Source organism: Pezoporus occidentalis, unplaced genomic scaffold, assembly GCF_034315485.1.
Source record: "Pezoporus occidentalis ecotype Australia unplaced genomic scaffold, CSIRO_AGI_Poc_V1 ctg102, whole genome shotgun sequence".
NCBI lineage: Eukaryota > Metazoa > Chordata > Aves > Psittaciformes > Psittacidae > Pezoporus > Pezoporus occidentalis.
Genome location: NW_026912801.1, coordinates 1180448 through 1205580, shown reverse-complemented (window position 1 = coordinate 1205580; position 25133 = coordinate 1180448). Strand labels below are relative to the sequence as shown.

Here is a 25133-nt window from a genome sequence, read left to right as displayed (position 1 = left end):
AAGTGTTATAAAGAATAACTCAGAGACCAAATATTGTAACTGTTCACAACGCTCTCTCCTGATTAACCTAGTACAGCTGAGGCTAATGTAGGCTTTTACACTGTCAAACCCTGGTTTATACCTGGTGACAGCCCTGGCAAAGGATGAGGAGCCACCTGAGAGTCTACAAAGTTAATGGATGTTGGAATTCAGCATTTAGTCTACTCACACCTCCGTGACCGTGGAGCAATGCTCACATCTCGTGCTCCCTCTGTTCCTGTGCACCCATAGACACTCCTGGGTCCTGGGGTTGCATCCATGCGCTCGCAGGCTCCTCACCGCACACTGCAGGACGCTGGAGCTCGGAAACCCCACTGCGAAGATCAGGGGCTGGAAAACGCCTGTGCCTGAATCTTGCCCCCAGGCACCTCTTCCAAAGGATGCTCCGCGTCCCCATTGACTGTCACGAGCGACCCTTTGCTGTGAGCGGCGGCAGCGCCGCTTCTTCATGTGTTAAATAAACGTTTCTTAGCACTCAGCCCGCGGCTGTGGGTGCTGTCACGGCGCCGGGGGGCAGGCAAAGGCGCTGCCCCGCTGCCGCTCCCCGTTATCAGCCATTCCAAGGCTATTGGAGATCCGACGCAGCCAGGAGACACTTCCATGGGAGTTAGGGGTGAGGAGCGGGTGCTTCTCCGCAGTCTAAGAGCGGGGGGTTCACGTGCCCCCACCGAGAGCAAAGCATCTCCTCCACTCACAGGGGAGTCATAGTGCCCATCTGCAAAAGGAGGGCAGAGCTCCCCTCTGGAAGAGCAGCTTGCCCCAGGCTTCACTGCTCCCCCCCCGCCATTCCCAAGCCGAGAGTTTGCCCCTGGCTCAAATCCCACAGGAGAGGAGGAGCTCACAGGTACGTGGGATATGAGCTCTTCCTGCCAGCCTGCTCCTGAGAACCCAGCTCAGTGCATGGAAGAGCTCTGGAGCAGGGGGAAGCACGCACAAAGGGGATGCTCAGGGCTGCTCCGCACCGCAGCAGCGTCGGTGCTGCAGGGAGGGGGCTGCGCAGCGACAGAGGCACCGACCCCTGCTCACATCCACCACGTTTAGACAACGACAGCAGGAGGAGGTCAGCAGAGCTGCCCGAGAGCTGGGCTCCCTTTATTGCCTGTGCCTGGCTCCCGCACAGCCACCACCACATCCCCTTCCCAGCAAAGTGCAGCAACACCTCCCAAAACACAAAGCCCTTTACTCCCCTCCAGCCCTAGGACAGGGAGACCCTGCCCTCCCACAGGCACGGCCAGCACTGCACTGGAACCAGGCCGCCCATCTCCCATCACCACCCTGCAGGGCAAAACCACCCCTGTGCTGATGCAGTGACACAGAGACCCTGCAAAGCACATTGCACATCTCCCCTCCACGAGCCAAGCTCAAAGCCACTTCAGATGCAAGGTACAGGTCCAGGTCCAGGCAGACAGAGCTCACCCCAGCTACTGTGCTTCAGCAGAGGACCCGGGTCACTGGGGCAGGAGCACCTGGGGCTGTGTCCTCCCTCCTCTGCATCCCCTGCAGGAGCCAAGGGCCGAAAACACCCCAAGGAGCCGCAGCAGGAGGCAGAAAGGACACGAGATAGGCGAGAGGAGCAGCTGGGTCAGTCAAACCATGGTGGATCCATTGCTGGTTCTGCTGCACAGCTCGCTGATGTCCCTTTAGGGCCGCCAGCCGTTCAGTCCCATCCACTGATGGCTCCACAGAAAAGGGAAGGATGGGACAAGCTGCTCCTCACAGCCCCCAAGCTCATCAGAAAACAGCACTTTGAGAGTGCTGCTTAAGCAGGCATTACACTCCCTTGTGCCAGTGCCTGCTCAATGGAGACCTCCTCCTCCTCTTCATCCCACTTCCCTGTGGTGCCTGGGCCATGTGGTTTGTACTTCCAGCTCCATCAGGTCTCCCAAGCCGTGTCTGACACCGGTGCTTGCTTTAAAGACCAAGGCCAGAGCTTGCAACTAAAACACAGTGAAAGACTTTAGCTTTAAAACCAACTTCTGCACCAGGTCCACACCCCAGGCCTGGCTCAGGACGAGTTTAGCTTCTGCCAAGCTGCCCCTCTGACGAACACCCCAGCGCCAGAGGGGACTTGGATGGATGGCAAGACCAGCTTCAGGGCTTAAATACAAACTCTGCCATCCTCTATTTAGGCACACGAGCCCAAAGCTTCAGTTCAAGGCTGAGGAACCGGGTGAGGAGGCGAGGTCTGGCCTCTGGGCAGCCGCCTGTCCCGGTGTCCCCGCTGCCCCATGGCAATTGCCCTGCACAGCGCTGGCCAGCGGCTCAGGAGGGGCTGTTATTATCCACCGTTGACAGGAGATGGACAGCCTGGGCCTTCTGTGCAGGGCTGAGGTGCTGAGCTACCTGGATGATGCAGTCCATGGTCACCTCGGGGTTGGTTTGGAGCAAGCTGCAAGGCACACGGCAGAGGGAGGCTCAAGCCAGAGCTGCCCCATCTCCACCACACGGTGTCCCCAGCGACGGGGCATCCCCGCCCCATCCCGGCTCCCGCGGCCGCTCACCTCCGGATGCGCTTGAGCGCGTAGTCCCGCTTCAGGTACTTGATGTTCTCCCGGATGGCCGACTGCGTGCTCTCATCCTCTTGCAGGTGCTTCTCCAGCCACTCCACCACCACCTGGTTGTTGTCCCAGAGGTAGCCCTGGGGAGAGCAGCACCGTGGGCAGGACGTCCTGCTGCCGGCACAGCCTGAGCCTCCCCTTCTGCTGGGGCCTCGGGGTTTTCCCTCCCATCACAAAACCAGGCAAGGGGGATTTGCTTCTCAGGCGTGCACAAGCAGCACAGCACGATCCCCGCTGCCTGGCACACAAACACCCACCCCGGCACAGGGCGGAACACAGCAATTCCCATCCCAGCTTTACAGGCACTAACGGACGGCGCTGCAGTGACCGGGAAGAAGGTGCCAGCCCCAGGAGGCCGGAGGTACCTTCTCAGCTCCTTCCGTCTCCATGAACCAGCGCCGCAGCATGGACTGGATGTGGATGTGGCTCAGCTCGCTGTTTGCCTTCAGCACCTCAGCCTTCACCACCTCCTCCAGCAGCAGCCGGCGCAGGCGCCAGTAGAGGAAGGAGCGGGCGCTCTTCCACTCCAGGATGTCCTGCAGGAACGGGGCAGAGCCTGGCTTTGTCCCTGCAGGAAGGAGAGGAGCTGCTGGGCAGCGCCTGCTCCCTCACAGCTCACCTGGGGGGGGTCTCTGCATCCAGGGCAGGAACACTGAAGCCCAGACCCGCAGGAAGGGACTTTAGAGCCACCCCGCCGTGCCCAGCCCCATCCCGTGGTACCCGGGCTCACCGTGAGGACTCCCTTCTCCTGCATGCGGCCCGGGGTGTCGTGCAGGTCAGCGAAGTGCAGGGCCACCTGGTAGTACATGGGCAGCAGGAGCTCCTCCCGGGCCTTGAGCTGCTGCTCCAGCTCCTTGCGCTGCGCCCCGGACAGCTCGGGGGTCCCTGTGGGAGATGCTGTGCTGAGCAAACCCCCTCCGTCCCCGGGATGGGATCCACAGGACAGCCCAGGGGCTGTGCTCCCACATCAGCCACCCCCAGCAGGAAACAGGCTGAGAAAGTTGGGGCTGTTCAGCCTGGAGAAGAGAAGCTGCGTGGAGACCTCATAGCAGCCTTCCAGTATCTGAAGGGGGGCTATAGGGATGCTGGGGAGGGACTCTTCATTAGGGACTGTAGTGACAGGACAAGGGGTAACGGGTTAAAACTGAAACAGGGGAGGTTTAGATTGGATCTAAGGAGGAAATTCTTTCCTGTGAGGGTGCTGAGGCACTGGAATGGGTTGCCCAGGGAGGTTGTGAATGCTCCATCCCTGGCAGTGTTCAAAACCAGGCTGGATGAAGCCTTGAGTGCCATGGTTTAGTGTGAGGTGTCCCTGCCCATGGCAGGGGGGTTGGAACTGGATGATCTTAAGGTCCTTTCCAACCTTAACTATTCTATGATTCTATGAAACGAGGTGCCCAGCATCACATCCCTTCGCTTTGGAACATCTACGCCCTTGCTCCGCAGTGACTGTGTTCATCTCATTAGGCACTGATTCAGCATGGCCGTTGCCATTCTTCATCTCAAAGCATGGGAGGAAAGTCCAGCACCGTATACAGGTGCTTTAAAGTACCACCACATCCTCTTGGCAGGCTCCACCGTCAGAAGGAATTTTCACAGAGGAACACTAAAGGATTTCCTGATGGTGTTTGGGGGCCTCATGTTTTATCTTACTGTTACCAGTGCCCGCAAACTGAAACACCCTTCTCTTACCCAGCTGCTCAGCCAGCTTGGCATAGACTGCATCAATCCTTCTCATGGTCTTCACCAAATCTTTCTTCCTAAACTTGATCTCCACTGTTCCTCCAGGCTCCAAAATGCCTGCCCTGGAAGGAAAACGTGCTAAAGATCAGGGACTGAAGGGGAGAATAAATCCCAGGAGAAGAGGTGCAGGCAGCTCTCAGCAGGATCACTACTCTCCCTTCCCCACACCCAGGCTGCAGAGGATGCAGGTGTGTTCTGGATGCTGACCTGCTCTCCTTGTCCGCATAGAGCTCCACGTACAGGGGGTTGATGGTGGAGTCGATGACCACCCAGGAGCCCCCCCGCAGCTCTGCATGCGGTGGGATGTAGACCAGGATGGGCTGCTTGAAGTCCCGCAGGCTATCGACAATAAAGGCACCGAACTTCAGCATTTGGTCGTACATGTCTGAAAGCCAAAGGGATTTAGCTGGGTGCTCTGATGGCCGTGGGCTCCCAAAGCCACCTTCTCCATTGAAGAGACCAAAGCAGCACCCCAAAACCAGCCCCGCAGGAAGCCACCAAGCCCTGGGACCTGGGTCCTGGCAATGCCTCATCGCACCCCCAGCCCAACCCTGCGTCCTGTTGTGGTGTAGGCAGGGCACTGGTGGGCTGGCTCACCCCAAGACCCCATGGGGTGGCAGGAGTGGCCGCAGGACAGGGATGTGGGCACCCCAAGCTCAGGTACCTTTCATGCCGCTGGAGAAGCCTCTCCAGTTGGCAAAGATCATGAGCGGGAGATGCTCCCGGTTGAAGTCCCGCATAGCCTGGGCTGTTTTAAAAGCAGAGTCTGGGAACCAGACCTGCCCGGCCTGCTGGACTATCTGGAAGAGACAGAGCAGCAGCACTGAGACTGGCACCAGTGCTCCCCGGCGTGGCTGCACTGGGGGGGCAGCAACGCACGGTGTGAGAGCTGGAAGACAACAAACTGAGCGAGCAGCCTTCATCCCACCTGTGTTTAAGGAGAAGCCAAAGGATCACACTAAGCTTCTTCCCTGCTCCCCATCCCTCACACTGAGGTCTCCCCACACACCTTCGCCTCCGAGTCCAGGTTGGCCGGGTCCGCAGGTATGGTCACCTCCACGGTGCGGGTCTCGACGGCGATGACACCCACAGGGAGACCTCCCAGCCTGCAGCCGGGCAGCGTGCTCTCAGCAGAGAGCACTTCCCCTCCGTGCTGCACCCCAGCCCCACCGCAGAGGTGTTCCCCCACTCCCTCAGCCCCAAAGCAATGCCACAGCCAGGGCATAAGAGCATGGCCACACGTGCAGGCTCCCTGCCCCTGCTCCCAGCAGTACCTTGCTCTGCCAACCACAACTGTTTGAGCCCACGGCCTCATGATCTCCATGAAGCTGCCCTGGTCGAAGAAGCCGCTCTGCCAGGTCCCCTTCATTGCTGCAGGGCACAGGAAAAGGTGGAGTGGCACAAGGGTGAGCACTGAAGAGCTCCTTGTGCACCACAGGGAGCACCTCCTGTACCAGGAGCTGTGGTTTGCACCTCCAAGGTACGTTTGGGAGCACTGCTGCAGAGGTCTCGGCTTGCTCTCACTTACTTGGATGGGGTCTCCCTGCCAGCATCCACCTGGGATCGTAAGGGACTTTGGAAGGGATAAAATCGATTTCTCTTTCAACAGGGTCAGTTATGGCAATGATGGGCACTGGGCTCCGGTTGTCCTGCAAGGGAGAGCCCCAGAGGGCAGGTCAGCAGCCAGCTATGGGGTGACACCTCCCCACCACCATCCTGCAGCACCCTCCTACCTTGGGCATGTACGAGAGCCACTGCAGGATGGTGTAGACCCCCTCGAAGTCATCCGGGACGGTGACGTGGGAAACGCCGTTGTTGTGCATGATCTGCACCCCTCCCAGCTGGTTGTTGGAGGTGTAAACTTCACGGCCCAGCACCTGGTCAGCATTAACAGACACAGGTCAGTCTCTGCTCACACAGGACCTGCTCCTCCTTGCTGTAAGCCAAACACCTGCACAGGCACATTCCCATTGGGTTGAGGCTGAAGTTCCACCTCTGTGTACCAGGCTGATCTTAAAGCAAATGGATCCTGCTTTGGACAAGTGCATTGCTTTAGCCAAGCAGGTTTCAAATCAGCTCAAACCAGGGTCATGCTGCCCAGAGATGGGTCCTGCCCCTGGGGCCAGAGCCAAACTATTCCTGTGGCAGCTCCTCCACACAGGTCCTATGAGGTGACATGCATGGGACAGGGAAGGACAGCTCAAGGGACAGTGCCAGGGGATGACACGTGGCCAGAGCACGGTACCTTATTGAGAGCAGTGACACCAGTGAGGATGATGTGGGAGTTCTCCACTTGGATGACGCGCTGGCCCAGCCTCACCAGGTACGCACCGATCCCGATGGCACGACAGGACACCTGGGTACACACACAGGGACGTGTGAGGTTACTGTCTCGCATGTACAGCCTGGGAGCACCGGGAGAATGATGCTCCCCAGGGGTCTGCGCAGTCAGGTTGTGCCAGGTCACTTGTTGCATCCTCTTATTCCCTTCAGGGTGACCTTAAAAGCAAGCAGGAGACGGGAGGAGTGGAGCCGGGGAGGGCCCCGTGGCCGTACCATGCTGATGGTCACTATTTCATCGTAAGCACGGGAAGACTCCCCAGCAATGGTACCAGCAGCTCTCAGGTTTTCCACCCCAAATCCATTTTCCTTCCCAATGATGTCCAGGAGGACATACCTGGGGGGAAAGCAGAGCCACAGGGGCGGAGGTAGGACAGAGGGAAGCAGGGAAGCCCTCACTTGCATGATGTGCCTGGCAGGATGCTGAGCCAGGATGCGGGAGCTGCATCGGGCAGGGGTGTAGGGCAGGGTTGGGGTGCCCTATGGGATGGGGTCTCACCTGGACTCTCCCCCTTCCTCCACATGCTCACAGTGCACCGAGTTCATGGTGCTGACCCTCGTGTAGTCCTGGGGGGTCAGGTACAGGTACTTGAACCCCTGAAAAGGAAGAAGAGGATGAGCTGTGAATTGTGAAGCCCTCCATGCACGCGCTTGTTGACCCCAGTTTTCCGTCCCAGTTCAGACAGGAGCAGGGAACGACCAGAGAAGCCCCCTGCTCTCTGTGGTGGCAGCAGGGGAGGTGCTCACACACCTTGTAAGGGTCCTCAGGGTCCACCCAGGCCACCTGGAACATGTGCTTTATCTCATCAGCGAAGCCGATGCGGGCGCCGCTGTTGGCGGCGATGTAGACGCGGGGGATGCCCTCGGCCCGCGCCAGCTCCGAGGCCCGCAGGAAGAGCAGGTCCTCCTCGGGCCCGAAGGAGCCGATCCTGTGCGTGATGTCGTTGCAGATGAGCACGATGTCCCGGCCCTTCGGATACTCGGGGGTCTTCAGCTTCATTTTGAACGCCACCATCCCAACCTGTCCCAAAAGAGCACAGGGTCACAGGGGCTCCTCCGCAGAACAGGGATCCGAGCTGCAGGCTCTACGAGGCAACAGGGACAATGCTTGAGGAGCATCTCCCAGGCTTCAAACCCCAGCGTTTCCCCCCTCCTGCACCACCACCGCTTCCCTAAATCACCCCTCACTACCTGGTTCCCTCCAGGAGCCCTGTTCATCTGCACAAGCTGCCCCTGCGAGTCCAGCACCAGCTCGGTATAGGTCAGGATGTCCTTGCGGTACCGCTGTGAGGAGCCCCACAGCTTGAAGAGAGCCTGCCGAGACACAGCACACAGGATGGGCTGAAAGCAGCGGGGCCGGGGCAGCCCTGAGGCTGTCACTGAGCACAGACACACACTCCTGCAGCAGGCTGGGACTTGGGGGGAGCAAAACCCTGTGTTAAGAGCCCCCACCCTGCTGCAGAGCTCCTTGTGTGGGGCTTCCTGGTTAACATCCTCCAAGGTGTTAAGCTTCCAAGAGCTAGGCATCGGTTTAGAAAAGCTTCATATAAGCAAAAGTGCTGAGGCTCGGGCTCTTCTTTTTGTCATTTGCGGGCTCAGGGGAGGGAATATCCGGGCAGGGTGGGCATGAACAGCAAATGCAGCGCTCTGCAGCCACACTGACCTGCCTGAGCATCTCCGGGAAGTCATACACGTAGGTGGTGCCCAAGGACTGCGCCTGGAACCGCTTGGCCTGGAGCAGGTCCTTGGTGACGTAGGCGGTGTTGATGAGCATCCCGTGCTGCTGCCCTTGCTTGTCCCCGTACGACTGAAACATGATCTGCAGAGAAGGGCAGAGCGCTGGCCTGTTGCTCTGCCTGACCACATAACATGATTTTCAACCCCGCTCTTTGCTACTGAGGGGCACAGAGTGTGCCGCAAGCACCGGTAACACCCTAACACTGACCTCCCAGACCAAAACCTGCCCAACTACGCACCAGCAATACCCCAAGGAGTGCGAAGGGATGGAGCTCAGCACCATTTTGGAGCAAAGCATCACCCCGAGGTGCCCAAATGGGTACAGCACCAAGGGCAGGGAAACCAGGCCAGCCCTGGGAATGCTGCTGCATGGTCCCAGGGGCTTTGGGATACACCAGCATTAAGGTGCATGAGGGGTCTTGCAAAAGCTTCTCTGTGCCAACAGCTGCTCAAAGCAGTCGTGGCTGGGCTGCTGACACCTGCGGTCACTCACATTGCCAGTGGTGGGGTCCTTCACTTCCTTGTAGAGGCTGATGTCCAGGTAGTAGCCGGACTCGTTGGTCAGGAAGAGGCGGATGGGGATGGCTTTGGCAGTGGGCGTCAGGCGGATGTTGATCTTCACCTCGGCCTGCAGCACCCGCAGCTTCCAGAGGCGGCTGCCGTAGCGCATCACCACGGAGCGCACCGACTCCTCGATCTGGGCAGGGGATGGCACACGGCTGGGTCAACGGCCCCAGAGCGTGCAATGCCAAGGCAGCCCCTTTGCATCCCCACCTCAAAGTCATTTGGGGTTTGCTTTGGGAAAGCCCCTTTCCCCTATCCCTGTGGGCTGGTGCTGCCATCCAGCCTCTCCACTGGGGAAACGGAGAGATGGTGTCCCAAATCCTCATGAGCGGACACAGCCCCACTCCTTCAGACCATACATTCCCTGCAGGAAGAGTCTGCTGCTCACCCCCGTGCTCTCCAGCAAACAGTCTGCTTGTTCAAGCCCCTACAAAAATCCCTGATCATTGTGAAGTGTGAAATCCCAGCACCCCCACAGCAAACAGCCCGCAGCGAAGGTCTGACACAGAAATTAAGCTGCAGGAGTCTTTGGGGTTGCCAAATCCATCTCCTGTCTAGCATCTGATGGGCACTGGATGGGATCAAGGACTGAGAGGCAGCGTGGGGCATGGCTGCACGTCTGTGCAATGGTACCAAGCCTGAGGACGACACAGTCTCCATCACAGACAAGCAGGAAGCAAAACACCAAGAACCACACCTTGGAGGGGTCCATGATGACCGTGGGGACGAAGTTGAGGAAGATGTGGTTGCAGTCAGTGCGAACAACGGTGTTGCTGAAGGCCACCTCCAGCTCATCCATCGCCTCCAGGAGCAGCCGCTCGCCCTCGTTCTGCAGGTACTCGAAGGAAGCCTCCTGCAGTGCACCGGGTGGCTCAGGGGCGGCCGGAGCACCCCTTGCACCCCGAACTCACCCCACCTCTGCCCGCATCGGGGGGCTCAGCGTGGCCTTGCCTTGGTGATGAAGTCCGAGTGGCGCACGATGGCGCGGATGAAGAAGCGGTAGTCGGTGGCCTCGGTGCCCGCCTGCACCCTGGCAGCCCCCAGGTACAGATGCATCTTGTGGTTGGCGCAGGGGATGGCCGTCAGGTCGAAGTTGCGCATGCGGCTCAGCTCCAGCTGGAAGGCCAGGGCTGGCTCCAGGTGCCGGTAGATGCGGTCCTCTGCAAACTGGGGCAGCACGGGGCGGGTGAGTGAGGGGCTGGTCACCATCACCGGAGGGGTTGTGCTCCAACCGCAGCTCCTACCTCATCCCTGGCTCTGAACGTGAAGAACTTGGGGAATTCTCTCTAGAGCAAAGGGGAGAGAGAACACCGGGAATGCTTCTGGCACACGGGGGATTTTTCTGATTTACGGTGGGCTCATCAAACAGAAAAGGCTTTGCAGGCTTCCTCCTGCCCCACAGGGAGAAGAACCGGAGTAACCCAAGCCTTTTAAAGGCACCTTAAAGCTGTGGAGCGGCCACACAGGACCCGCATGTTACTAGAGCTATTAGCAGCATAAAGGAGGTAAATCACTCGTTGAAGTCATTAATTAACTGCCAGCTCCTGATGCTCAGGAGGTACATCCATCACTCAGTGCTACGGCTGCAAGTTGCTCAGAGATGTCTCGAGGCGCTTCAGGCAGGCAGAAGCTCAATGTGTGTAAAGCCACTGTGCCTGCAGCTCAGCCTGCGCTCACCTGCTGGGCAATGAGAAACGTGATCCTCCGGAGACCACAGTCAACGAGGAAGTTTTTCTGCATGGAAACAGCAGAGGAGCTTAAAACCACCTCCACCGAGGGAGCAAACAAAACCCAAGTGGCTGCCGTGGGGAGGAGGTTTTGCAGGGTCTGCAAAAATGGGGTCCAGCCGCAGTGACGGACCTTGGACTGGACAAAGGCCCTGAAGATGGGCACCAGCTTCTCGTCTTCTGCATGGTCGGCCCAGCGGAGCGCGACGTTGAGGATATGGATTGGCTCCTCGTGGATGTTCTGGGAACAAAACCAAACCCCTGGTTAACCACGACCAGCGGCAGTGCCATCCCAGCACCACCTGAGAGGGATGAGAAACAGCATCGTGCCCACCTTGGCCTCCTCCTCCTCGTAGATGGTGGCTCGTGGTTCGTTGAAGAACGCACTCTCTGAAGGTGGGTTGGCAAAACAGGACATCACTTCATCGAAGTTCCTGCCCAAATGGCAGGGATTGGGTATCAAGGCAGCGTGTCATAGCCACCCCTGCCCGAGGGAACAGCACTAGGAACAAGCCAGGATCACCAGCCCGTGACAAAGCCACAGCTCATGAAACCCAACCGAGCGCTGCTGTGTGTCATGTGCAGAGATGCTTAACGTGTGCCAGGCAGCTTTCCTCAGGCACCACGTGTCCTCAAAAGACATGTCATGGCCCCACCGTGGTGCCTCTTGTACTGGAAATACCCAGCCCTGACCTCTGGCTGCAGGAGGAACACAGCCAGCTTTGGCTCTTCCACCCCCTTGTGCTCCCCAATGACTGCATCAGCACCCAAAAGACACGTGTGCGACCAGCAAGGCATGTCCCTGCACCCCACCTGGTGAAGTCCTCAAATCTGTCAAAGGCCACCATAGCTCCCAACCGCTGGCTCAGGGGAGAGAAGCCACTGTCCATGAAGAGCTCAGTGCTGTGCCGGGCCAGGTCAGGGTTGGATATGCTGATGGGGACAGACATCCTGCACAGGGGAACAAGGCAGCCATCAGCCACGGGTGGAGGCACCGCTCCTCCATCCAAAAGGGAGCGCACAGGTCCCATACGGGACCCTGACCCACAGAGGGCTCATCCTGCTCTACTGGTAAAGGGAGGATGCAGCAGTTCCCTCTGAGGGCCCCCATGCTTTGCATGGAGGAGCTGATCCAAACGCCCATACATGTTTGGGTGGGAGGAGGGCAGCATGAACTGGAACTCCACCAGGCAGCTGCCATCCGAGAGCTGCCGGTGCTGCAGGCTGTTCAGCTCGTAGGCGAGGTACCCGCGCCGCACATAGACCTGGAGGGGGACAGCGGGAGGTACCACTGTGCCCCTGCTCCCACCACACACATCCATGTCCCCCAACCCCACACTTCCATGCCTCTGCGGCCCCCCCCAGCCCTCACCTCCAGTGCCGCCATGCGCACCGCCTGGTTGGCGTGGTAGAAGAAGATGGGAAGCACATCGAAGATGGTGGTTTCCGAGAGGATCAGTTTCTGGGGGAGGAAAGCAAGATTTCAGGCAAGGAGGAAGTGGGAGCCCCTAGCTCCATCGCAGGATGGCAGAGGCATGCTCCAGAGGGGTCCCTCAATATGGGGCTGCGCAGGACTGGTCATGGGACACCCAGTCCATCATGGGGACACTGCCAGACACAGACATAGATCCATACAGCAGTGGCCCACCAAGCAGGGAGAGGAACAGGGGATGGGGCCTGGTAGCAATGGATTGCACCCTCTCCTTTCCTCCACACAGGCATCGATGCCTCAGCACGGCTTTGATTGCTTTTGGGGCTATTTCTAAGGCTAAACGCCTTGCAGCCTCATCAAGCCACCTAAATTCCAACTGTGGGGAAAAAAAAGCACAATTCCCAACCTTCAGGTTTTCAGGGGAGAACTCGTGTCTGTACATGTCGATAGAGGAGAGGAAGATGGATTCCACCTGGTTGTGCCGCAGCTCGTAGGAAGGCAGGTGAGAGGCAATGAGCACCTGCAAGGGGAGAGGCTGCTGCGAGCACAGGGCACGGGGACAGGGATGGGGACAGGGGGACAAGGTGCTCGCTGACCTGCCGGGCTCTCAGGGCCACTTTGGAGTGCTCGGTCTTGCTGAGCTGCGTCAGCTCGTTGAGGATGGCTGTCAGCTCGTCTGTCAGCGTGGGGTCACGGCCACAGAGCTGGTCCTGCAATGCACACACCAGCATGCCTTGGCTCAGGCACCTCGCTGCGGGATGGCTCCCTCCCACATCCCCAGCATCTTGGGGACAAGATCTAAGGAGCTAAAATGGGCAAATGCTGCTCTTCGACCCAAGTGCAGCAGTGCCATGCTACAGAGGGGAGATAAAGTCCAACACTAACAAGGCAGACACTAGAATGCAATCCCCATACCCTGGGCATTAAACAGAGGAGCAGGAAAGCAGTTTTCCAGGTGCCCATACACTTTCAAGGGGAAAGATCAAGGCTGTGACAGCCGCCCACAGCCATGTCCCATCGGCAGCGATACAGAGCTTGACTTGGCTCGCAGCCTCTTCCCCACCACCAGCCTTTTCCTCTGGTGCCTTCGGGCAGGGGCTGTACTCACAATTAACATGGTCACCAGCAGGTTCTTCTTTGCCACCTGGGCATGGGAGAAGATGCTCTCCAGCACCGGGGTCATGTCGGGTTTGCACTGCTCCCGCAGGCTGATGACACACTTGTCATAGTGAGCTGTGGGACAGAGCACAGTGTGAGCCCTGCAGACCCCCAGACACCCCCCCCAGACCCCTTCAGCCCTCACCATGCTGGAACTGTGTCTCCACTTGCAGGTAGCGTCTTAGCAGGTCCAGCACCACTGCCTTCATGTAGCCCAGGATGCCACTGCGGTACCTGGGGAGCAGAGAGCCCAGTGTGCTGCGAGGTGATGGCAGTGCTGGGGACACCGGGGGGGGATCACAGCCAGGATGGGGCTCACCTCTGCACCAGCTGCACCAAGCTCTGTGTGTTCATGAAGAAGACCTCCCGTTCAGCCTTCCTCTGCAGTGTGGCCGCGTGCGTGTCCAGAACACTGGCGATCTGCAGGCAGAGGGCACAGGGTGAGTGCAGCTCAGGGGACTTTTGACAAGGGATGTAGGGACAGGCCAAGGGAATGGCTTGAACCTGCCAGAGGGGAGACTGAGATGAGCTCTGAGGCAGAAGCTCTTCCCTGTGAGGGTGCTGAGGCGCTGGCACAGGGTGCCCAGAGAAGCTGTGGCTGCCCCATCCCTGGCAGTGCTCAAGGCCAGGTTGGACACAGGGGCTTGGAGCAAGCTGCTCCAGTGGAAGGGGTCCCTGCCCGTGGCAGGGGCTGGAGCTGGATGAACTTTAAGGTCCCTTCCACCCAAACCAGGCTGGGGTTCTATGTTTTATAATGGCTTTTAGCAGGACAACTGCTGGCAGAAACTCACAATAAAAAGGAAGCAAAGGCCACGCCAGGGGTGCAGCCCCGTGGCTCTCACCTGCTGGCTGGGAAAGCGGCAGAGCACGGAGGTGATGTTGCTGGCGTACTGCGCCATCACCTTCCGGATCGACTTCTCCACGGACAGCGGGATCCTGCCGGAAATGCTCGTCATGATCTCCTGCAGCTCCAGGAGGGGCAGGGATGGGTCCCGCAGGGTCTTCATCAGCTGGGCCACCCATTCCTTCACCTGCGAGGAGCAGAAGCTGCTGCTGCCCACGTACCCGCCTGGCCATCGTGGCGAAGAGGAGGCAGCGGGGCAGGACACCGACCACCGCTGCCCCATACCCACCTTGGCACTGAAGTAGGGCTCGGGCAGGCAGTACCCGTTCATGACATTAGTGAGATTCTCCAGCACGTTGCGGAGAACATGGTGCTGCTTCTCCCCAGTGATGGGGAGCGTCTGCTGAGGCGGGAGCCCCCCCGTGAACGGCTGAGCCTGTAGAGAGCAGAGAGAGGTGGGATGGGCAATGTCCGTGCTGACATGGGACAGAGCGCCCCAAGAGCTGCAGCTGCTCCAGAGAAACCAGCACAACCCCTCCAGTGTCTGCTTTTGGTTAGGTACATGCAGCTTCATGTCTCTGCCTGTTCCCCTTCATGAAAACAATGCAGAAAAATTGGAGATGTAGACAGAGCACTAAAACCTGTGTATGAGCTTCTGCACACAAAGTAAGCACACGTGATACTTATGCAGAGCAACACCACTGCACGCAGAGCAGCCACTTGAGCCCCAGTGCAGCCAGCTGGAGGATGCAGCATGGCCATGCAAGTGCCACTCTGTGCCAGCACGGAGACACAACCCTGCTGATGCCCCAGCCAGGGCAGCTCCTCTGTTTTATCCCCACTGAACGTCCGCTGGGAGGGGACAGCAGACTCACAGGCTTCACTTTGGTGGGATCATCCAGCTCGAGCCGGGCTATGACACAGCCCGCCTCCAGCAGCGCACCCGGCCGCTTGATGTAGTGCACCCGCCCGGCCTCCTCCACGGTCAGCGTCATGATGATCTTCATCACCTGGGTGAGGATGGGTGACGCGGTCACCGAGCGAGCAGCGCCCACCTGAGCTCCTCAAGCATCGTTATCTTTGCTGCCCACCAGCACTGCAGGGACAGAGCCCACCTCAATTTCTGCAAACACCTTCCCCTCATCCACGTGGCCGCCGTCGTCCACGGTGTACTGCAGCAGCTTCCCTGCCGAGGGCGAGCGCAGCACCGTTGGGTCCTTCTCCTTCTCGAAGTCACACGTTTTGTTGCCGATGGTGAGCCGGTACCTGCATAAGGAGAGGGAAAGGTGTCACCCCCAGCTCCTGGTCAGGGAGGGTGGCTGCTGGGGGCCCGGTGGGGGGGTACCTGTCGATCTCCTCCTTCATGTAGGTGGTGTAGCTGTTGCCATCATAGGAGAGCAGCAGCCCGCCGTCGTTGAGCCGGTGCACGTCGATCTCTAGGTAAGTGCGGTTCATGATGATGACGTACGTCGTCAGGGACTGACGGGCAACCTGCAGGCAACGGCCAGGGAGAACGCTCGGTGCAACCCCCAAAACACGTGCAAAGGGCGTTTTGGGGACTAGTGGAAATGGCAGAGGGTAAGGAGCATCTCCCCTGCTTGCTGCAAGGGTCTGCGCAGGAGCAGCCTGCTGCCACGGGGTGGGGCTGTGCCACCAGGGCAGGAGGCAGCAACCTCAGGCTGTACCAAAGAGCTGCTTCAAATCACAGCCTGGAGCTGGTTTAACCCATGGTTCACTAGCTGCTTCCCTTTTCAGCAGGGTTCTTTCCCATAAAGTTCAACTAATAGGGTTTATAGAATCACAGAACAGTTAGGGTTGGAAAGGACCTTCAGATCATCAAGTTCCAACCCCCGTGCCATGGGCAGGGACTCCTCACACTAAACCAGGCAGTCCTTTACTAAGCTCGTGAAAACGTCTATTTAAAATGAGGTTATTAACTTCATTTTTTTATGTTGCATAGTTTTAAAGGACAACCTCACACTGATTACATCTTTCTCCTTCAGGACAGGAGCACACATCCCTGTCCCAGAGCGCTGGGGCTGGTTTGAGGGGAGCACAGCCCCATCCTCACCTGGAGGACATACTTCACACCCTCATAGATGAGCTCCACGTCAACCATGTTCAGCAAGGAGGCTGCTGGCAGGACCTGCCCCCTGGGACGCAACAGACGGGTCAGGCACCACAAGTGCCGCCTGCCCCACACCGAGCCAAGTGGGTGAGGTGTCAGCATCACCGCTGGCCTCGGGCCATGCCGGAGGGTGCCAAGGTGACCGCAGGGGACAAGCATCTGCTTTACATGACCCACATGAGCACCTCACAAAAACGCAGCTGGAGAGAGGCCAGAAACTGGCACAACACTGAGATAAGGGCATGGGGGAGAGCCCCGGCTGTCCTCCAGGGCTGGAGGAATAACCTTGACATTCAAGAGAGGAAAGAAAAGGCAAGCAGTGTTCAGCCAAGCTGCTTTCCCTTGAAAACTGTTTTCCCAACCAGGGGAAACTTCCCCCCCCTTTCCAGATAAAGCAATAGCAGAGACGCTGGAGCTCTGAGTCACAGCAGATATCCATTTCCTAACTGCTGCCTCCAGATCTGCAGAGCTTTAGCAGCAAAACCAGGAAAGATGGCCCAGGGAGAGCAGCTCCTGGGTCTCCAGGCTCGCAGAAGCCACCCTTTAGGACATGCATTCGCTGTGCCCACTGTGCTCGTGTTACAGCTAAGCCCCAACCAGACAGCCCCTGCTCCGTACCTCTCTAACGTGTGCAGGAAGTCGGTCATGCACGTCCTGAAGGCAGCATCAGCAACGCTCAGGGCACCACAGACGACACCCAGCATCGTGTCCGGCTTCTCTGCCTGCGAGGAGGACAGAGCACAGTGCTTGGGTCTCACACCAGAAGGGAAGCGACAGCCCCCGGGGGCCATTCTCCCCTACCTGCACTTTCTCAGCGATCAGATGGTCCAGCCAGCCCGTGTCTATCGCATTGCTCTGGAAGCTCTCCGTCTCCAGCAGTTTAATCAGATACTCCACCGTGGTCCGGAAATCCCCACGGATAGACAGCTCCTTCAGGGCGACCACCATGTTCCTGCAGGGAGCGAACCCCTCCATCAGTGACTGATGGGGTGGTGCTTGGCTTTCAGCTGAGGAAACCAGGGAACCACAGGGACTGGAAACACTTGAATACCCCAGACACACTCATTACGTGGTCACCCAATTACTGACTGAACACTGGTGCTCACTAGCACTAAGCACATGCTTAGCAGTGTCTTTAAGGAGCAGGTTGATGTGCTGGGGCCATAGTACCACCATAGCCTGAAAACTGTGGCTCTGGACAGTCTCTGCAGCACAAACAGAGCTCAGCGCAGTGGCACCATTCTGGGCCTCTCGGATAGAAGCCACTTTTCCAGGCTCATGCATTGATCATGAATGCTCCCAAGGACACTCCATCCCCACCCTGCCCCGGCACACTCACGAGATGGCCTCTTCCCGGTTCTCTCCCCATGAGAAGCAGTGCCCAAACTGGGAATCAGCAAATTCATGCAGCCCCCCAGCTGCTGCCACGCTGAAGTACCCCCAGACGTTCTTACTGCTGCGGAAGTTCAGCTCCTGCACCGTCCCCGAGCTGGGCTTGAAACCCTGAGTGAAGACAGCAGAAAGACATGGAGAAACCCCCACGCCATTTATCCCCAGTCCCGTGGGTTTAGTGCCCATGGACGCTGTCCAGCTGGGGAAGTCCATGCCCAGTTCACCCCACAAGAGGCAGGGTCCCCCCACCCGGTGCACAAGAGCCCATCCCCTGGCTCACCTCCTCGGGGTTCTCACTGGTGATCCGGGCGGCGATGACGTGGCCCCTGGGCACGGGGGTGTTGGTGGGGCTGTGGAAGGTGATGGATGTATCGCCCCAAGGGCTCTCCCCATACAGCACCCGGATGTCTTTTATCCTGTGCAAGGGGATGCCCATTGCGATCTGGACAAGAAATAAGGGCTTGAGCTGCCAGACCAAGACTTCCCTCTGCCACGCACTCCTCCCTGGTTTACAGCACTGCTTCACCTAAGTCCCCGGCGTCACCCGGGTACGCTCGGGTACCTGCAGCTGGGCAGCAGGGAGGTTCACATCCGCAATCATCTCGGTGCAAGGATGCTCCACCTGCAGGCGCGGGTTCAGCTCCAGGAAGTGGAAGCTCCCGTCTTCGCTGTAGAGGTACTCGACAGTGCCCGCGCTCACGTAACCCACCCTCTGCGCCAGGCTGACCGCACACTGCGGGACGGGGCGAGCCCACCGTGGGCAGCAATGACCCTCTGCCCCCTGCACCAGCATCGGGCTGTCCCGAGCCAGCAGCCGTGTGCTTGCAGGGACAAGCAGGGCCTGAGGCTCTCCGCTGCCCTAAGACCCACCTGCTCCATCACCTCGATGACGGAGGGTGCTGCGATGCTGACCGGTGCCTCCTCGATGATCTTCTGGTGCCGGCGCTGGATGGAGCAGTCTCGGCCGAAGAGGGAGATGGCGTGGCCGTACTCATCAGCCAGCACCTGCACCTCCAGGTGCCGCGCGTGCTGCGCCAGCTTCATCAGGAAGATGGGGGAGCCGGGGGCCTCCGCCTGCACCTGCGTGGGGAGAGGGTCGTGCTCTGGCATCGCCGCCCAAAATTCAATCCCGGGATGGAGACAGGGCTTGGGTGAGCCTGGGGTGGGAGCAGGACCCTGCTGCACGCCCCAGGATGGGATGGGGAGGGGAAGGGGGGGTCTGGGCATCTCTTACCTGCCGGAAGCAGGTGCCGAATTCTTCCACTGCTTCCACTTTCCGGATGCCTTTGCCCCCACCGCCTTCTGCTGCCTTGATCATCAGTGGGTAGCCGATCCTCTTGGCCACCTTAAGGCAGATCAAGTACTGGGGTGACTGAAGTGTTCTGGAACCCAACAGTCCACCCTGCCCCATGCATCCCCCCAAGCAGGATTGCCCCGAGTCACATCCATGGAGAGGGACAAACTGCCTTACATCACTGTCACGGGTGCTTGGAGGCCAAAAGGGCCAGGGCACGCAGGCTGCAAGGAGGAATAGTAAGTGGATAAGAGGCAAACAGCTTCCCACGAGCTTTACCTCCAGGCCTTCCTCCACGTCCTTTATGCAGGCCTGGTCGTACGTCTCGAGGGGGATGCTGATCATCTGCTGATGCTTCTGGCCCTCCTCTGACTGCTGGGCCAGCAGACCTGCAGGCACAGTCAGGGCTATGGTTACTGCCAGGGTGGCAGGGCTGAGCTGGCTGTGCCCTGGAGCCAGGGACCATATGTTGGCACATGCCATTTCCCTCATTTCCGTGCACCCCATCTCCAAAAAATCCTTTTCCCAAGACAGGAACTGCTTGGCTGCAGTGGGGTCCCCAATACCTGCAGCTGCTCTGCCAGGCCAGGGACCCCAGCCCTCGTGTTGGTTTTAGGGGAGCAGGAGAGGCAGGGAGGAGAGAACTGGAGGGTGTGGGAAGGAGGAGGCACTTACCACTCCCGCTCCAAGGCAGCGTGGGGATCTGGAGCGTCTGAGCCACGATGGTGGAAGCGACTTTATCCCCCAGTGCCCACATGGCTTCGCTGGGGGGACCTTCAAACAGCGAGGGAAGGGGTGAGAGCTGGGCCAGCCCCACCAGCGAGCCTGGCCCCATCGCGTGGGTGCTGCAGAACGCTGCTCCCCACTAACCAGCACCATCAGCCCTGCTGCAAAGAGCGGGGATGTGGGGAAACCCCCAAAACTGCTGGAGCTTGACCCTTCCCTAGGCTGTCCCCTGGCTGGGAAGCCCACGAGCTCTGCGCCCACCCAACATTCCTCTGTGAACGCTGCATCAGCATGAGGGCTACAGGGAAAACCCAGAAAACAGTGGGATTCCTGAGACAGCTCCAGGAAAGCAGGCTGGGGACTGCCATGCCAGACACATGAAACAGGCAGTGCACACGCTGTAGCCCAATGCCCACTGCTCCCTTGGCACAGGGGACGCAGTGAGACCTTACCTAGGAAAGCTATCCCGTTTTTCTGCAGCAGCTCTGGCAGCTTGGGGTTCTCCGAGGCATGGCCCCAGCCAGCCCACACTGCCTGGCACGAGAGAAGGAGCAGTTGAGCTGTGACCTCCTGCCTGGCATCTTCCCATTGGCCCCAGCACCCTGCCTGGCTCCTCCACACAGAGGAACATCACCCTGTTTCCAAGTGCCCCTTCTGCCCTCGTAGCTTCCCTCAGCAAAGGGTTGGGAGGCCCACGAGCCGCTCTTACCTGGACTGGGATCCGCTTGGAAATGTCCACGATGAGCTCCACGTTGGCGTAGTTGTTGTTGTTGGTCCCCCCGGGGACAGGCACGTAGTGATCTGCCATTTTGATGTACTCTGCAAGGCAGCACATGGCGATAGCTGCAGACAGTCCCTCCAGCCTCACCCCACTCACATGCTGCCCCTTGGACCCGCTCCCCGAATCCTCCATCCCGCAGCGGCTGGAGACGGTGCAGGAATTCACTCCTCAATCTGGCTGCACAGGAGCCCGGTGCGTGCGTGCCCCTGGGCGGTGCGGAGCCCCCACGTCCCAGGCAGCAGTGCAGGGGGATGAAAGGGCTGCCCCAGCTCAGCAGCGTGGCAGGGAGCTCGCTTTCAGGCGTTACCTGCGTTAGCCTTGAGGTCCTCGGGGGTGACCATGACCACGAAGCGAATGGCGCGCTCATTCCGGAACATCTCATAGGCCCACCGGCGGACGGAGCGCATGCACTTCACAGCGGCGATGCCGTTGTTGGCGATGAGAACCTGGCGGGGGGACAAGGACGTGGGGGGTGAGGCTGAAACCTCTCCTCGGCGCTCAGCGACCCAGGCAAAGGCGTGCAGGGAAAGACCTTCTCAATGACACGGCTGCCACCGAAGCGGGTGACGAACTCCGCCTGCGAGGCGACGGTGAAGTCCCGCTGCAGATCCATCTTCTTGTGCTCGCGTCCCTTCTTTGCTAGATGCGAGCCGGACATGCTCGGCCTGCAGTGGGACACGAGGGACGTCAGCGAGCCCAGAGCCACGGGGGGAAACCCTCACGGGGCACAGTGCGTGCTGGTTCCGGCTTTCCCAGGGCTGGGATCTGCAGAGGTCAGGGCAGCAGCAGCAGGCGGCACTGGAGACCAGACTGCTCCTCCCAAGGAGCCCCTTAAAACCCTTCACCCTGCTGACACACGCGGGAACACCGGGGTTCGCCTTCCTCACCACCAGCTCCCTGTGGTGCACCAGATCTCTCCAAGGACATTTACCACCCACTGCAACGCCTCAGAGGAAAACTGGTGCTGGCCGAGTTATACAGGCAAGAAATTTGGGGTGAGCAGAGTGTGTTTTGCAATTAAAACATCACCCATCTGCTGCTGGAAACACCCCGGAGCAGGGAGACTGCCCGGGGACAGAGCACGGACCCTCCCTCCCACTGCCAGGGTGCTGCATGCACAAGCACCCCTTTAGAGCAGCCAAGGTCTGCTGCAAGCCTGCTCCCTGTGCACACCAAACCCCACTGCAGAGCTGTATCTGCCCCCCACGTCCCCAGAGGACACCCGGAGAGCCCAGCGGGGTGAGTAGCAGGGAAAACAAGAGGCACTCGGGATGACACGGAACATCCTTCCCCCAGGGTCCATGCAAGGCAAACCAGGTTTACAGCCTCCAAACCCCGTGGGGCGAGCAGCAGGTCTCCAAGGGGTGCAGCCAGAGGTGCCCCTACGAGCTGCATTAAGGTCACCAAAGGGGGAGCAGGACCCCTTGGGAAGAGCCTGATGCACAGCTGCCTCTGGAATGTGCTCTCCCGCAGCCTGCAGCCACAGCTCCCTGCCGGACCAGACCCCATCCAACACCTCGCTGCCTGCTCCATAACCCCCCAGCCTCCTTCCCGAGCTCGCCACGCTGCCGCCCACACTCACCCCAACCATGGCTTTCCATCGAGGGCATTCCCATGCCCTCCAGGGTCTAGTCCTTGCCCCGCAGCCCACGGCGCATCCCCTTGGCACGGCTGCAGCGCTATAAGGCAGCCCTCGCGCCTCCCACCTCCTGGCACGGCGGGTGCAGGAGGGTCTGGCCTGGCAGCCTCCCCGGGCATGTGCTTCCCCTCAGCCCTGCTGCCATTTGGAACAGCTTTCTATTTTAACTGACAGCTTCACATTCCCCCCCCCCGCCCCGTCCTTTCCTTGCTCAGCCGGGTTTGGGGCTGTTGGTTGTTATCCCGTGGCTGAGCTGTGAAGAAGCAAAGGCAGCAGGGCCAGGGCTCCCCTGACCGAGCAGCGTTCACACGAGCAGCACTTTGTGCAGCTTGGTTTTAAGGGGAAACGCGTTGAAACCTCTGGGATGTTGGGAAATGTCCCCGTCCCTCCCTGCACCCGGGGGATTTTCCAAGTGGCTGGAGCGCTGCATTGAGCAGGGAGGGGTTTATCACAGCAGAGATGCCCCAATAGCAGCACTGTGCATGGAACGCCCCCGAAACCTCAGCTAGATAAGACACCATCACATCCCAAAAGGTCTTTTCACTGTGAGCAGAGCAGCAGCACTTTGTTTCCAGTACCGGGAGCTCTGCTTGTGTGGGAAGCTACCCCCAGAGCAAAGCTCCCCTCCTTTTCATCAGCTCATCACAAGAGCACCCAAGAGCTACCTTTCTGCTTACCCCATGGGATGCTGTGCTTCCCCATGCACAATGTGTTAGCATCCTCCCTTACAGCACAAGCAAAGCAAAGCTGGCAGAAGGACCGGGACCTTGTGGGGTCCATCCCTGAGGATGCAGGACAACACTCCCATGCACAAGTGCACACACACAGGTGCAAAAGGCCCAGCTGGCAGGTTTACATACACCCCATGGCATGCCCCCAGCAACGCTCATGCACAAAACTGCCACCTGAAGGATGGTGAACGCATGGAAACACCAGCGGTGCCCACTGCTGCCCTTCCACACACTGCAACCAACTCCAATCCTGCCTTGCCTTGCAAGAAAATCCCTGCTTGCTGATGGACACCCATCCTATGCCGACCGGCGCCGCAGGCAGTGCAGCAGCACAGCCTCTCCCAGCCCAGAGGCAAAGGGAAGCAGCAAAACGAGAGGAAGGTGTGCGAAACCAGGACTAATTCAGCCCTTTGACCACAGCGCCGGGGAAGCAGCACTTGTAGGAGCACCGTGCACACCGAAAGCACTTTCCAGCCCGTTCTTTGACACCCAAAACCCACTCTAACAGAGCAGCCTTTGCCCCAAGCCTCGCCACGCTCACGCACGTGGTGCCGCCGCCACGGCATGCTGCCATCAGCCTCGTCAGGGCTCTTCGTGCAGCACCAAGCCAAAAGGAACAGGGTAAGAGCATCAGTCCGTGGCTCCGAGGAGCCCAACACACACACACACACCTCAATGCTAGCAACAGGGGCCCTGACAAACGCACCCAAACACGGCACCGTCCTCCCCGGTACCGTACCTCATGCCTTCTGCCTCCAGGAGCACGGCGATGGCGGCGGGCTCGGCGGCCCCGGCCCCGGCCAGGCTGCTGCGCCTGCTGCCCAGGCGGGCGCCCGCGGCCCGCGGCTCGTCATCCGAGCTGCTGTCCTCGAAGGAGCCCAGCACGAACTTGGCCATGGCGGGCCGGCGCAGCGCCGCGGGGTTGTACACGGCGATGCGCTCCTGCTGCCCCCCAGCCCTGCCGCCCTCCGGCACCGCCGGCGGCTTGGCAGCGGTGGGAGCTGCCGGGGGCTGCTCCGGCTTCTCCTCCTCCTCCTCCTCGTCCTTGGGACGAGCGCCGGACATCGTGGTCAAGACGAGGCGTGCGCAGAGCGGCAGGAGCAGCGCTGCCGGCAGCATTCACCTGCGCTGGGGAGGACACCCCGTCAGGGCACTGCCGCCACCGCCGCCATCGCTCCCCGCAGCGGTGCCAAGGCCCCGACGGAGCTATTTTTACTCCCGGGACGAGGAGCGGTGCTGGCAGAGGGAGCCATGGGGGGGGCTCGGCGCTGCTCTGCCTTCACACAGCATGAAGGGGGTGGAACGGCCCCCGGCTCCCCACAGCACCCTAAGGAGGGCAGTGAGGCCGCCCCGCTGACCCCAACCCAGCTCCATACAGAGGGGGGACCCTTAAACTGACCCCCCCCACCCCAGTCTCCACAAGCCATTAAAGCCAGAACCACCCCAGCCCCATGCTCCCCTCAACCCCATGGGGAAGGGCCCCACGCTCACCATGGGCACCGAGCTCCGTGCGGGTGCGATGAACGCGGGCAGCGCCGGCTGCTCGCCCCGGTGCCCTCAGCCAGGCAGGGTGCCCATGGCAGCCACGGAGCCAACGGGGGCCAGGCCGTGCCCCGGCAGCCGGTGCCGTCCCCACACGTGATGGTAACGTCAAGGGAGATGTTTGTGTGCCTGGAGGAGAGGGGGGGCAGGCATGGCCGGCAGGGACACCCGAGCCTTGGGGGACAAAGGTGCCCTGGCCTTGTGCCTGCTCATGGGGATGAGGGGAAGGACAAGAGCCTGCTCCGTGGGGCTTGCCTGCAAAGGGGAGCGGGGATCCCCCCCAAACCAGCACCCATCGCTGAGCCAGAGACACCCCCAAACCAGCACCCATCACTGAGCCAGGGACACCCCCAAACCAGCACCCATCGCTAAGCCAGGGACACCCCCAAACCAGCACCCATCACTGAACCAGGGACACCCCCAAACCAGCACCCATCGCTGAGCCAGGGACACCCCCAAACCAGCACCCATCACTGAACCAGGGACACCCCCAAACCAGCACCCATCGCTGAGCCAGGGACACCCCCAAACCAGCACCCATCATTGAGCCAGGGACACCCCTAAACCAGCACCCATCACTGAACCAGGGACACCCCCAAACCAGCACCCATCACTGAGCCAGAGACACCTCCAAACCAGCACCCATCGCTGAGCCAGGGACACCCCCAAACCAGCACCCATCGCTGAGCCAGGGACACCCCCAAACCAGCACCCATCACTGAGCCAGGGACACCCCCAAACCAGCACCCATCGCTGAG

The 25133-nt window shown here is 59.8% G+C and overlaps 1 protein-coding gene across 2 annotated transcripts; it reads right to left on the bottom strand.

Annotated features, from left to right (window-relative positions):
- Window positions 1-2139: 2139 nt before the first annotated feature.
- Window positions 2140-23952, bottom strand: ACACB (acetyl-CoA carboxylase beta). 2 transcript variants are annotated; one of them, XM_062615357.1, is made up of 52 exons: window positions 23573-23952; window positions 20996-21128; window positions 20771-20909; window positions 20392-20501; window positions 20135-20216; window positions 19632-19730; window positions 19236-19345; window positions 18897-19007; window positions 18533-18742; window positions 18225-18395; window positions 17943-18104; window positions 17610-17773; window positions 17072-17222; window positions 16889-16992; window positions 16214-16295; window positions 15488-15633; window positions 15258-15408; window positions 15018-15152; window positions 14432-14578; window positions 14141-14329; window positions 13618-13718; window positions 13444-13532; window positions 13249-13373; window positions 12737-12850; window positions 12547-12660; window positions 12081-12170; window positions 11855-11973; window positions 11522-11659; window positions 11043-11142; window positions 10842-10949; window positions 10659-10715; window positions 10226-10267; window positions 9933-10148; window positions 9679-9834; window positions 8911-9114; window positions 8344-8499; window positions 7872-7994; window positions 7432-7701; window positions 7180-7277; window positions 6897-7017; window positions 6586-6696; window positions 6074-6217; window positions 5869-5989; window positions 5615-5711; window positions 5350-5446; window positions 5005-5140; window positions 4548-4725; window positions 4290-4402; window positions 3328-3482; window positions 2963-3133; window positions 2541-2677; window positions 2140-2428 (listed from the first exon to the last, which is right to left on the bottom strand). In XM_062615357.1, the coding sequence occupies exons 1-52, from the start codon at window positions 23950-23952 to the stop codon at window positions 2302-2304; spliced, it is 7104 nt and encodes a 2367-aa protein (XP_062471341.1). In that variant the 3' UTR covers window positions 2140-2301. The 2 variants fall into 2 exon arrangements, with proteins under 2 accessions (XP_062471341.1, XP_062471350.1); XM_062615366.1 differs by lacking the exon at window positions 23573-23952 and adding an exon at window positions 22046-22119.
- Window positions 23953-25133: the final 1181 nt, after the last annotated feature.

Coding starts and splice junctions, on each gene's coding strand:
- ACACB (XM_062615357.1), bottom strand. CDS start 23,952: ATGCTGCCGGCAGCGCTGCTCCTGCCGCTCTGCGCACGCCTCGTCTTG. Junction 15,409..15,487: donor ATGAAGGAGGAGATCGACAG/GTACCCCCCCAC, acceptor CTCCTTATGCAG/GTACCGGCTCACCATCGGCA. Junction 10,268..10,658: donor CGTTTCTCATTGCCCAGCAG/GTGAGCGCAGGC, acceptor CCTTTGCTCTAG/AGAGAATTCCCCAAGTTCTT.